General features: G+C 44.2%; 1 protein-coding gene across 2 annotated transcripts in view; it reads left to right on the top strand.

Moving 5' to 3' along the window:
• Positions 1 to 13,663, top strand: part of kif20a (kinesin family member 20A) — a 44,184-nt gene that overhangs the window by 8,387 nt on the left and 22,134 nt on the right. For both annotated transcript variants that reach the window (XM_079507147.1, XM_079507148.1), the window contains exons 7-12: positions 2,486 to 2,585; positions 5,527 to 5,733; positions 7,027 to 7,138; positions 8,065 to 8,139; positions 10,265 to 10,408; positions 13,151 to 13,319. In XM_079507147.1, coding sequence (XP_079363273.1) covers positions 2,486 to 2,585; positions 5,527 to 5,733; positions 7,027 to 7,138; positions 8,065 to 8,139; positions 10,265 to 10,408; positions 13,151 to 13,319 — 807 coding nt within the window. The remainder of the gene's footprint in view (positions 1 to 2,485; positions 2,586 to 5,526; positions 5,734 to 7,026; positions 7,139 to 8,064; positions 8,140 to 10,264; positions 10,409 to 13,150; positions 13,320 to 13,663) is intronic.

The following is a 13,663-nucleotide window of genomic DNA, read 5'->3' as shown; positions in this document are numbered from 1 at the left end:
TGATCGAGTGGGGGCGGGCCTTGGTGCACATGCTGTTGGCCTGTTGCACTTCCCCCCACTGTAGAGCGTGCATGTGCACATTTTGTTACCGGGGCGGACTGGGTGGTTTTCCAAATCACCCAAATCACTGAATGCTCCTTTAACCTATGTTTGTGACTACGTTTGTGTGTGACTCATGTGTGACTCATGAGTACCAGTAGGGGCGCTGTCGTGCCAGAGACAGAGAGATAGTATTGCACTGTTGCCTGCTAATGAGAGAGAGACAGAGAGAGAGAGGAGGGGGGGGGGTGGAAGGGGGGGAGTTGCACCACTCAGGTCACACGGGTGTGATTTTTTTTGTTAATGTGTGGTTTCTATGTTCCACTGCGATGCTTTATTTTTTGGTTGCCTGTCTGTGTGGATTCAAGTTCTCTGACGGATTTCAGTCATTAGGATTCCATATGGAAGTCAGCATGACTTCTATGGAAGCACGATGGCATGCACCCAAAATAGGCCATATAGTCAATACAAGCTTGAACTTGTCCTATTATTTGTGGTTTTAACCCATTCTGTATGGGAACCCCTTTTGGTGTTTTGCGCATTATGTAAACACTTTAGCTATTGAAAAATAGCAGATCTACAAGCTCATAGCGCGGCACTCGGTGCCGCGCTATGAGCTTGTAGATCTGCTATTTTTTAGAAAAATCATGAAAATGTGGTGCAAATCTTTGAATATATATTCTTTCAGAGTGAACGTTTTTAACTCAAATCTTTGCGTCTGGGAGGGTCCCTGGAACAACATATTTTCAGATGGGGGTCTGCGGCCAAATACATATATTTTTTGGGGTCCGACTCCTTGACATGAAATAGTTTAAGTAAAATCGTCCTCGGGTCTAAATGGTATTTGAAGTGGTTAAACTAGCAATAAAATACAAGTTCAATCTTCCAAAGAACCCTACTGATCTCAGATAATTTCTGTTGTCATCTGGCATTTTGTTTGGCCCTTTATTTATTTATTTGTGTCAGGGCTGGTATGGCCAACTTTAGCATCATAACTGTATCATGGCTACTTAAAAACATCCTAATTCTACCGTACTGTACATATTGTGCAAATAGTTTATGAAACACAGCGCTGTGTGTGTGTGTGTGTGTGTGTGTGTGTGTGTGTGTGTGTGTGTGTGTGTGTGTGTGTGTGTGTGTGTGTGTGTGTGTGTGTGTGTGTGTGTGTGTGTGTGTGTGTGTGTGTGTGTGTGTGTGTGTGTGTGTGTGTGTGTGTGTGTGTGTGTGTGTGTGTGTGTGTGCGTGCGCTACTTTTCACTGTTCCACAAATCGCAGATTACCGTAGGACAGTGGTTTTTCAACCAGTGGTCCTTGTGGGGGTTCCACGTGGTCCCCCAGCAAAACGACGGAGAGTTGGTTCCAGTTGGTTTCATTTTACGCTCTCAAGAGTTAAAGTTATTGTTAAACGATCACAAGAATACTACACAATAAGAGCATGTAGAATTATTTTGAACAACGTTTTCCTGTTATCTCTCCTAATACGGTACCACATCAATGGAACTGTGGACAGAATCCTATCCAACGATAACAAAATATTCTACGTTTTGGGTCTGAGAGGCTAAATGTCACCTAACGGTGGTCCGTGGTGGACAGAGCAAATTTATCCCATTTTGACCTGAGATCAGATTCTAAAAAATTCTTCTACATCCTGACCGTTTTCTGAAAAAGCTATGTTTCTATGTCAGTCGTTCTTCGATTTTTCAAAAAATAGCAGACCTACAAGCTCATAGCGCGCACTCGGTGGCGCGCTATGAGCTTGTAGATCTGCTGTTTTTCCAATAGCTAAAGCATAACGTAATGCTGGTGTAAAAGGCGAATAAATAATGGGCCTTGATGATATGAAAAGGGTTGGAAAAAACGGACGCAAATAACCAGTGTTTTTGGCAGCGAAATTTGATTTTAGTCATAGTCTTTTGAATAGTTTTCACTTAGTTTTAGTCACATTTTAGTCACCTGGAATGTTTTAGTGTTAGTCTAGTTTTAGTCGACTAAATGTCATGAGATTTTAGTCGACTAAATCTACGGTTGATTTAGTCGACTAAAATTTATTTTGCCGCGGCTTGATGCTGTCGTAATGACTGTTTTTACACTTGCTGAAAATAGCCGATCTACAAGCTCACAACGCGTCGCGCTGCGACGCGTTGTGGGCTTGTAGAGCGGCTATTTTCAGCATGCAACCAAGTGTAAAATGACTTATACTGGATCTCTTGTCCACTAGTCCCTTCCTAACATTTTAGTCTAGTTTTTATTTGTTGACGAAATTGTCGATATATTTAGTCTTAGTTTTAGTCATCATAGATTAGTTTTTATTTCGTTTCTATTTATTTTTTGTCAATGAAAAAAGGTAGTCGACGAACATTTTTTGTTTAGTTTTAGTCGACGAAAACAACACTGCAAATAACTTTCACACGTGATATTTGACATTGCTTTAATCCCTGTGTCACAGGAGGTGAGCCAGAGCTCTCGGCACGGCGGTACCAGCACCTGGGACAGTGGCGTCGCCGGGATGTCCACCTTCACGAGTCACATCGCCACCCAGCTGGAGGGTAATGACCACCTGACACGGCATCGGTGGTGTTGTTTTTGGGGCGGCACATTTTGTCCTTTTATCATTTGACCCATTTGAGGCCTGACCTCAACATTTAAAAAAAATCCTTCTAAATCCTCCAGTTTTCTGAAATAAATATTTTCACGATTTTTTTCAAAAATAGCAGACCTACAAAGCTCGTAGCGCGCCACTCGGTGGCGCGCTATGAGCTTGTAGATCTGCTATTTTTCAATAGCTAAATTATAACATCATGTTTAAAACACCAAAAGGGGTTCCCGCCCATTTTGTGTTAGTCATAGTCTCTTGAATAGCTTTCATTTGGTTTTAGTCACATTTTAGTCACCTGGAATGTATTGGTGTTTAAGTCTAGTTTTGGTCGACTAAATATCATAAGATTTTAGTCGACGAAATCTACAGTTTGATTTGGTCGACAAAAATGTATTTTTGGCGGGCCTTGATGCCGTCATAATGGCTGATTTTACACTTGCTGAAAATAGCAGATCTACGAGCTTGTAGATCTGCTATTTTCAGCATGCAACCAAGTGTAAAATGACTTATATTGGATCTCTTGTCCACTAGTCCCCTCCTTACATTTTAGTCTAGTTTGTATTTGTTGACAAAATTGTCACTATATTTAGTCTTGGTTTTAGTCACCGTAGCCTAGTTTTCATTTAGTTTCCATGTAGTTTTCGTCTGTGAAAAAAAGGTAGTCGACGAACATTTTTTTGTCATAGTTTTAGTCATCAAAATGTGTATTGGACACGGGACAAAGTTCTTACAGAGCAAATGTATCACATTTTGACCTGAGATCAGATTCTATAAATGTCTTCTACATCGATTTTTCAAAAATAGCAGACCTACAAGCTCGTAGCGCGCCACTCGGTGGCGTGCTATGAGCTTGTAGATCTGCTGTTTTTCAATAGCTAAAGCATAACGTAATGCTAACACCAAAAGGGGTTCCAACCCCCAAAATGGGTTAAACACCTTCCTTGGGCTGGGCCTGCCCCACCCCTACTTTCACTGACTCTGTCTCTCTCTCTCACACGCACGCACACACACACACGTTGATACACTTAACGACGCTCATTCATCTTATGTCGCCCGCACTCAACCACTCGTTCACATCACACACACACACCCTGCCTGCGTGATGAGTCAGTTGAAACCCGTTTCCCTCCTAATCTCTTCTAGCCACAGAACTGGTTTCTCCACATCTGAAGCGAACTGAACACTGAACTCGTTTCATTGGATCATTTAGAGGCGGGTATTGGAATGGGGTAGTGCTACACAAATTCATCGAAATAAAAGATTGTGTGGTGGTCTAGATTCAGACACCTATGCAATCTCATTTCTAAATTTGAGCAGCCAAGAATGGTGCGGCACTAGTAGGCTGTCCAATTCATTTTAGTTACTCTCGTGTTTTTGCTACGAGAGAGACTTTAAGAGACGTTTAAAGGACCACTTTTCAACTTCTCTTCCTATAATTGGTCCTAACTAATGTTCATGATAAAATACCACAATTCTTTCCTACTCAGTCTGTGTCTCATCATCGATGGTGAATCCAAGCTAATAGAAACGGCAGGCTTTCTTTTTATGAAAAGTTGCAATGCAAAAGTTGAAGGCAAGCCATCGTTCTCACGATAATACAAATCTAAATATATTTTAAAAACAAATCTTGTTTAAAAAGAAATCTGCCTAATGATGATGTCACTGGTGGACGGGTGTCCGAACTGCCCAAAGCCCTCCTATGAGACACAGACTGAGTAGGAAAAAATGGTGGTGTTTTATCATGAACATTAGTGAGGACCAATTATATGAAGACATGTTGAAAAGTGGTGAAGTGGTCCTTTAAGTCAAACACTTGATGATGTTGTCTGTTTAAAGCCACAGTAATTGGCTACAGGTTCAGCAACTACTGACTAAAGACAATACATATTTTCATAGAAAAAAAAAAAGAGAATCGTTTGAGAATCATGATATCAATTCTTGTGGAGGAAACTGCACATCGAACATTTTGCTTTGTTCTGTACTGTAACTTTATACTTAAAAGGATTGTGACATGGGACATTTTGTAATTTTTCTTATTTTTTTTGTAGGTTTTCTGAGTTAAATTTCACCCAAAAAACCTTTAACATTCAGTAGATTTTTCTGTGGGTTTTCTGGCTCAAACAAGTGCTCTGATATTCCTGCCGTTTGTGATGTAAGAGCCTGCAAATCCCATATATGTCAATGTTTTCACTGTTTTGCCTGTTTTCATTGCAGCTCAAAAGGCTTCCAAACCCCAGAGAAAACTTCAGACCACAGAAAATCCACTGAATGTTCAAAGCTCAGGTTTCTTTTGGGTGTAATTGAGGTCATAACACCTAAAAATAAATGACAATGAATGTCTTAAGCATCATGTTATACTTTAGCTATTGAAAAATAGCAGATCTACAAGCTCATAGCGCGGCACAGAGTGCCGCGCTACGAGCTTGTATATCTGCTATTTTTGAAAAATCGTGAAAAATGTGCCGCAAATCTTTGATTCTTTCAGAGCGAACGTTTTGAACTCAAATCTTTGCTTCTGGAGGGTGTCTGTGGTAACCTGACTCCGCCAGATGGGGCAGCAGAGAGTACACTGGGTTCCCCCCTCCTGCTCCTCATCTGGGAACTCTCAGGCAGACTTGATGCCCGGCCACAAAACGGCCTGGCCAATCAGCAGCAGCTATCCCGCCTCTAGCTGCTGCTGATTGGCCAGGCCGTTTTGTGGCCGGGCATCATGTTATTACAGATAATTCTTGGGGTCCTTGACATGAAAACGTTTGAGAACAACTGACATAGAAACATGTTTTTTTTTAAAGAACTGGATTTAGAAGACATTTGTAGAATGTGGTTTCACGTCTAAATGGGCAGAATACTGAATACGTTGTCTCTCTGTCTCCCTTGTACTCTCTCTCCAGAATGTGACAGCGTGTGTCTGGACTCTGACAGTCTGACCCAGAGCGGCGGGGGCAGCGACCTGGAGGCCGGCGTGCAGTTCTCCATCTGGGTGGCGTTCTACGAGATCTACAACGAGTTCCTGTACGACCTGCTGGAGACCCCGCCCGCCAAGAAGCGAGCCACGCTGCGGCTGAGCGAGGACAAGCAGGGGAACCCCTACGTGAAGGGTATAACACACACGCCCTATACCTACCGCTCGTTGTTCCAGCTCGGTGCTTTTATTTCAACCAGTGTTGTTTTTTGGCAGCACATTTTTCGATTTTTTGTTTTGAGTCGTAGTCTCTTGAATAGATTTCATTTAGTTTTAGTCACCTGGGATGTTTTAAGTGTTTTAGGTGACTAAATCTACAGTTGATTTAGTCGAACAAAATGTATTTTGACGGGCCTTGATGCCGTCGCAATGACTGATTTTTTTTCACTTGCTGAAACTAGCCAATCTACAAGCCTACGACAAAAAGCTTGTAGATTGTCTATTTTCAGCAACTAATTATAAAATGACTTATACTGGATCTCTTGTCCACTAGTCCCTTCCTAACATTTTAGTCTAGTTTTTATTTGTTGACGAAATTGTCAGTATATTTAGTCTTAGAATTAGTCATCATAGCTTATTTTTTTATTTTTCGTCAGTGAAAAAAGGTAGTCGACGGACATTTTTCGTCTTGGTTTTAGTCGACGAAATCAACAGTGTTTTTAAGCCTTTTCATGTTGAGGTTCATTAGTTATTTGGCGTTTGAGCCCACGGACCATTTGATGATTTGATTTAGGGCCCCTGTCTTTACCCTTTATCTCTAAACCTATTAGCCATATTTAGGGCCCCTGTCTTTACCCTTTATCTCTAAACCTATTAGCCATATTTAGGCCCCTGTCTTTACCCTTTATATCTAAACCTATTAGCCATATTTTACTATTTAAAAAAAAACATTTTTAAATGCTCCAACTAGCCAATCAACATGGACACGTTGTGAGCTTGTAGATTGGCTACCTGAACTATTGTAAAATACTTTTTTAAGTTTAAGGTGCATTGGATACGGCCCCAAGCCTCTCGGATCCAAAACTAAATATTTATTTTGTTTTTGTTGGATAAGATTTCGTCCACAATTCCATGCTAATAAAATTAATCGAAATAAAAGATTGTGTGGTGGTCTAGATTCAGACACCTATGCAATCTCATTTCTAAATTTGAGCAGCCAAGAATGGTGCGGCACTAGTAGGCTGTCCAATTCATTTTAGTTACTCTCGTGTTTTTGCTACAAGAGAGATTTGACGTCCGTACCATTAGGAGAGACAACAGGCCGCAACATGTTGATCATAATAACAATTCTTCTACATTCTCTAATTGTCTAGACTTGTAAATTAAAATAATGCAGATGTTTAACAATAATTCAACTCTTGAGAGTGTAAGAGATGAGACCATGCTTCATGTTACACTCCCCCCCCCCCCCCCCCCCCCCCCCCTGTAGATCTGACCTGGGTCCAGGTGCGCAGTGCCGAGGAGGCCTGGAAGGTTCTGAAGGCTGGACGACACAACCAGAGCTTCGCCAGCACTCACCTCAACAGCAACTCCAGCCGCAGGTTAGTTACAACCACAGCCTTGACTAAAGAAAAGTAGAGCTTGCACATGACTTGCACTAGGAAGCCCTGCTGTTGTGTGCACAAAGTAGTCTGTGGCAGGTTAAAACAAGAGTTGACATGCTGGAATCAATGTGACTATAGCTACCGCTTCGACCCACAAATGTTTTTTATTTTTTACTTTACTTTGTTATATGGATCATCTCCATTAGTACTTATTCTGCCTGGAGAGTGGTTATGAATGTTCTAACACGGGGGTACTCAACTTAAGATGGATCAGGGGCCACAGCAAAAGTCCAAATTTGAAATGTTTACAAAATTATTTCGTAACCGACTATAGTCCTAAAATTTAGGAAAATGCCACATTTCCATCTATAAGGCCAAACCTCAAAGAACAAAAACATGGTGATTAATGATGAAGTTGCAAAATGAGTCTTCATTCACAAAATGTGAAGAGAACATTATAATGAACAGATTATCACAGGGGAATAAATACGTGGTTAATACTCAGCTGACATCAGGCCATATCACTTTCTCTTGGAACAAACAATACAATACCTACAATCTGGTTCAAAACAATGAAAATAAATTATTATATCTTTTTGTCGCCAAGGACTTATTTAACTTCTTTTTCATGATGTCCTGGAGCGCCAAGGACGTGTTTTTCATGTTTTTTAACATGGTAAAAAAAAAATATATATATATAAAATAAAATAAAATATATATGGTGGCGGTCTGGGCCTTTTGGCGCCCCCTGGTGGCGGTGAATGAGTTGTAAGCAGGTGCCGTGGGTCGATTAGCACTGTTCTCTAACACAACATAATGGTGTATAGTAGTATATTGACTGTTTATTTACCTTACCTACCACTGAGGCCATTGTATGAGTGCCGGTTGTTTTTTTTAATTAATTGTGTTCTTGTGCTCTTCAGTCACAGCATCTTCTCCCTCCGCGTGCTCCACGTCCATCCAGAGGACGAGCAGGGACAGGCCACACGCATCAGCGAGTACGTTTTCATATTATACTCTTATACACATTATACATTGTCTTTATCTTTATATGTTCGTCCAGAGGCCGAGCAGGGACAGGCCACACGCATCATTCAGCGAGTACGTTTTCATTATATACTTACTCGCTCATACATTATACATTGTATTTCGTGGGCTTAATCTGAAGCAGAATATCTTTATTGTCATTGTGCCAAACAACAAAATTGAGTAGCATATCCAGCTCAGTGCATTTAAACTTAAGTTGGAACGCTGATGCGCGACTGACACTGTCACTTCGACAGTGTCTGACTTGACTTTCTCCAGCTTAATTCCATTGTTTGGCATTATGTGTTCGCAATGTCCTCTAATTAAACCGAGCGCGCATCTGTAAATGCTTTTGCTCTGCTGTCAGTGGAACTACCGTGCTCTCCTCACAGACTGGCAAAGCGCTGAAGTATTTTGTGATTTCCAAAAGTGTGTCAAAGGGTTTGCAGAACAGAAACAAGCCCATGTTACATAAGATTATATTGATCACAATATTCAAATGCGGTGTGCTTGCCTTGATGACTCCATCTAGGATTGTTTGAAGTTGTTTTTCAAACAAGCCACATCTGTCCCATTTTGCCGTAGTCTCCTTGTCTTGAGCCCTTTTTTTTGTAACCTTCACTGCATGTCGTCAAGAGAGCACAGGATAAATGAAGAGACCTGCAGTTGGGTGCCACCGATATTGTCCCTTATCATTTGACCCATTTAGGCCTGACCTCAACATTTTCAAAAATCCTTCTAAATCCTCCAGTTTTCTGAAATAAATATTTTCACGATTTTTCAAAAATAGCAGACCTACAAGCTCGTAGCGCGCCACTCGGTGGCGCGCTATGAGCTTGTAGATCTGCTATTTTTCAATAGCTAAATTATAACATAATGTTTAAAACACCAAAAGGGGTTCCCGCCCAAAATGGGTTAACTGTCCTTTTGCGCAGATCACGCAAACCTCAGCAAAAAGAAAAGGACAATATCGATGGCCTCCAACTGAAGTTTGATAGTTGATTATTAACAAATGACCGTGTGTACCAACCCTTTCCTGTCCGTCACCTTGCAGACCGAGTGTGGTTGATAAATGTGTGTAGTGTACCGAACGGGTGGGTTCCCCAATTCATTTTCCTCAAGGGCCATATTTTGACTAGGTTACCAGGCTGGGGGCCGAGTCTGCACCTGCGAAAAATTGGGGGTTTTATTTTTTCATTAATTAAGCTTAGAATAGATCGTAGAACAGTTGTTCTCAGCCAGTGGTCCTTCCTTGAGGGGGTTCATGGTGGTCTCAAGCTAAATGACAGAGAGTTGGTAACCAAATGGACCCTTATAGGTCTTTAACTCTTGAGAGTGTAAACTGAACTCATTTTCTGGGCAAACCCCCATTTGAAAACATAATGGCAGGCATTCTCATCTTTTAATTTGAAGGATGCCCAGTTTCACCCCCATTTAATGCCATTTATATGTGTTGACCTCAATTTATTATAACTTTTATTTATGAAAATCAATGTCAACTTAACTCTGAGAGAGTACAAATGGACCTGTTATGGTCTATTTGGTTCCATTTGTACACTCTTGAGTGCCAAAAGCCCTTGAATATGATGGCAGGGCTCTAGCAGTGATTCTCATCATTTTAATTTGAAGGATGCCCAGTTTGACATGCATAGGCTACTGACCCCCATTTAATGCCATTTATATCTGGGACCCAAAAAAAAAAGGGTTATTAGACCGTCATTAGACCGACAACCTACCTCAAACCCTAACTTAACCCATTTTGGGCGGGAATCCCTTTTGGTGTTAGCATTATGTTATGCTTTAGCTATTGAAAAATAGCAGATCTACAAGCTCGTAGCGCGCCACTCGGTGGCGCGCTACGAGCTTGTAGATCTGCTATTTTTGAAAAATCGAAGAACCACTGACATATAAACATTTTTCAGAAAAACTGTCAGGATGTAGAAGACATTTTTAGAATCTGATCTCGGGTCAAAATGGGTTAACCGCAAGCACGGAGAGCAGCGCATGTCCGACCGTCGTTTCCGCACGTCGGTCCGACGGTCCGTCTAAACTGCGTGCGTCCCCGTACCAACCCTTCTCCTGCCTGTCACGTTGCAGACTGAGCGTGGTGGACCTGGCCGGTTCGGAGCGCTGTAAAGACCAGCGCAGTGGCGAGAGGATGAAGGAAGCCTCCAACATCAACACCTCCCTCCACACGCTGGGCCGCTGCATCGCAGCGCTGAGACACAACCAGAACAACAGGTAAGCACTTTCACCTCCCTCCACACGCTGGGCCGCTGCATCGCAGCGCTGAGACACAACCAGAACAACAGGTAACCACTTTCACCTCCCTCCACACGCTGGGCCGCTGCATCGCAGCGCTGAGACACAACCAGAACAACAGGTAACCACTTTCACCTCCCTCCACACGCTGGGCCGCTGCATCGCAGCGCTGAGACACAACCAGAACAACAGGTAACCACTTTCACCTCCCTCCACACGCTGGGCCGCTGCATCGCAGCGCTGAGACACAACCAGAACAACAGGTAACCACTTTCACCTCATCCCTCCACACGCTGGGCCGCTGCATCGCAGCGCTGAGACACAACCAGAACAACAGGTAACCACTTTCACCTCATCCCTCCACACGCTGGGCCGCTGCATCGCAGCGCTGAGACACAACCAGAACAACAGGTAACCACTTTCACCTCATCCCTCCACACGCTGGGCCGCTGCATCGCAGCGCTGAGACACAACCAGAACAACAGGTAACCACTTTCACCTCATCCCTCCACACGCTGGGCCGCTGCATCGCAGCGCTGAGACACAACCAGAACAACAGGTAACCACTTTCACCTCCCTCCACACGCTGGGCCGCTGCATCGCAGCGCTGAGACACGCGGCGGCCAAATACAGATAATTCTAGGGGTCCTTGACATGAAATATTGAGAACCACTGATATAGAAACATAGGTTTTAACTGTCATGATTTAGAAGACATTTGTAGAATGTGGTCTCGGTGCGTTAACATTGTGTCTCTCTCTCTCTCTCTCTCTCCTGCCTATGGATCATCATTGTCTCTCTCTCTCTCTCTCTCTCTCTCTCTCTCTCTCTCTCTCTCTCTCTCTCTCTCTCCTGCCTATGGATCATCATTGTCTCTCTCTCTCTCTCCCCTGCACACATGGATAATCAGGTCCAGACCTCCTCAGCTGGTTCCCTCAGTGCGTTAACGTTGTCTCTCTCTCTCCCCTGCCTATGGATCATCATTGTCTCTCTCTCTCTCTCTCTCCCCTGCACACCTGGATCATCAGGTCCAGCCCTCCTCAGCTGGTTCCCTCAGTGCGTTAACGTTGTCTCTCTCTCTCTCTCCTGCCTATGGATCATCATTGTCTCTCTCTCTCTCCCCTGCACACCTGGATAATCAGGTCCAGCCCTCCTCAGCTGGTTCCCTCAGTGTGTTAACGTTGTCTCTCTCTCTCCCCTGCCTATGGATCATCATTGTCTCTCTCTCTCTCTCCCCTGCACACCTGGATCATCAGGTCCAGCCCTCCTCAGCTGGTTCCCTCAGTGCGTTAACGTTGTCTCTCTCTCTCCTGCCTATGGATCATCATTGTCTCTCTCTCTCTCTCCCCTGCACACCTGGATCATCAGGTCCAGACCTCCTCAGCTGGTTCCCTCAGTGTGTTAACGTTGTCTCTCTCTCTCCCCTGCCTATGGATCATCATTGTCTCTCTCTCTCTCTCTCTCCCCTGCACACCTGGATCATCAGGTCCAGACCTCCTCAGCTGGTTCCCTCAGTGCGTTAACGTTGTCTCTCTCTCTCTCCTGCCTATGGATCATCATTGTCTCTCTCTCTCTCCCCTGCACACCTGGATCATCAGGTCCAGACCTCCTCAGCTGGTTCCCTCAGTGTGTTAACGTTGTCTCTCTCTCTCCCCTGCCTATGGATCATCATTGTCTCTCTCTCTCTCTCTCTCTCCCCTGCACACCTGGATCATCAGGTCCAGCCCTCCTCAGCTGGTTCCCTCAGTGCGTTAACGTTGTCTCTCTCTCTCTCCCCTGCACACCTGGATCATCAGGTCCAGACCTCCTCAGCTGGTTCCCTCAGTGCGTTAACGTTGTCTCTCTCTCTCTCTCCTGCCTATGGATCATCATTGTCTCTCTCTCTCTCTCTCTCCCCTGCACACCTGGATCATCAGGTCCAGACCTCCTCAGCTGGTTCCCTCAGTGCGTTAACGTTGTCTCTCTCTCTCTCCTGCCTATGGATCATCATTGTCTCTCTCTCTCTCTCTCTCCCCTGCACACCTGGATCATCAGGTCCAGACCTCCTCAGCTGGTTCCCTCAGTGTGTTAACGTTGTCTCTCTCTCTCTCCTGCCTATGGATCATCATTGTCTCTCTCTCTCTCTCTCTCCCCTGCACACATGGATCATCAGGTCCAGACCTCCTCAGCTGGTTCCCTCAGTGCGTTAACGTTGTCTCTCTCTCTCTCCTGCCTATGGATCATCATTGTCTCTCTCTCTCCCCTGCACACCTGGATCATCAGGTCCAGCCCTCCTCAGCTGGTTCCCTCAGTGTGTTAACGTTGTCTCTCTCTCTCCCCTGCCTATGGATCATCATTGTCTCTCTCTCTCTCCTGCACACCTGGATCATCAGGTCCAGACCTCCTCAGCTGGTTCCCTCAGTGCGTTAACGTTGTCTCTCTCTCTCTCTCCTGCCTATGGATCATCATTGTCTCTCTCTCTCTCTCTCCCCTGCACACCTGGATCATCAGGTCCAGACCTCCTCAGCTGGTTCCCTCAGTGCGTTAACGTTGTCTCTCTCTCTCTCTCCTGCCTATGGATCATCATTGTCTCTCTCTCTCTCCCCTGCACACCTGGATCATCAGGTCCAGACCTCCTCAGCTGGTTCCCTCAGTGCGTTAACGTTGTCTCTCTCTCTCTCCTGCCTATGGATCATCATTGTCTCTCTCTCTCTCTCTCTCCCCTGCACACCTGGATCATCAGGTCCAGACCTCCTCAGCTGGTTCCCTTCAGGGACAGCAAGCTGACGCGCGTCCTGCAGGGCTTCTTCTGCGGCCGCGGCACCTCCTGCATGGTGGTCAACATCAACCCCTGCTCCGCCATCTACGACGAGACGCTGCAGGCGCTCAAGTTCTCCGCCATCGCCACCCAGGTACACACACACACACGCACACACATCCTCTTGGTTCTGTAGGACCACGGTTCTCAAACCAGTTTCAACCCATTTATACGTTCAAAAAGCTGCTAAAAACCCATTTGTTTCGTAAGCACTTTTGTTTGTAATACTGTCTATATGGTACTGCATGTTTATATATTTTATCACTACTCTGTCATTGTGTTGTCGTTTTATTGTTGATCTGTGTGTTGCTCTTGTTTTATTTCATTTTATTTATTGTACAGCACCACCTTGTGACATTTGTTTTGAAAGGTGCTTTATAAATACAATTACCTTACCTTACCTACCATTTAGGCCTGGCCTCAAAATTTAAAAAACAA

The sequence above is a fragment of the Electrona antarctica genome, assembly GCF_951216825.1.
Source record: "Electrona antarctica genome assembly, chromosome: 8".
In the NCBI taxonomy this organism is placed as follows: domain Eukaryota; kingdom Metazoa; phylum Chordata; class Actinopteri; order Myctophiformes; family Myctophidae; genus Electrona; species Electrona antarctica.
This window is presented reverse-complemented; position numbering and strand designations above follow the sequence as displayed.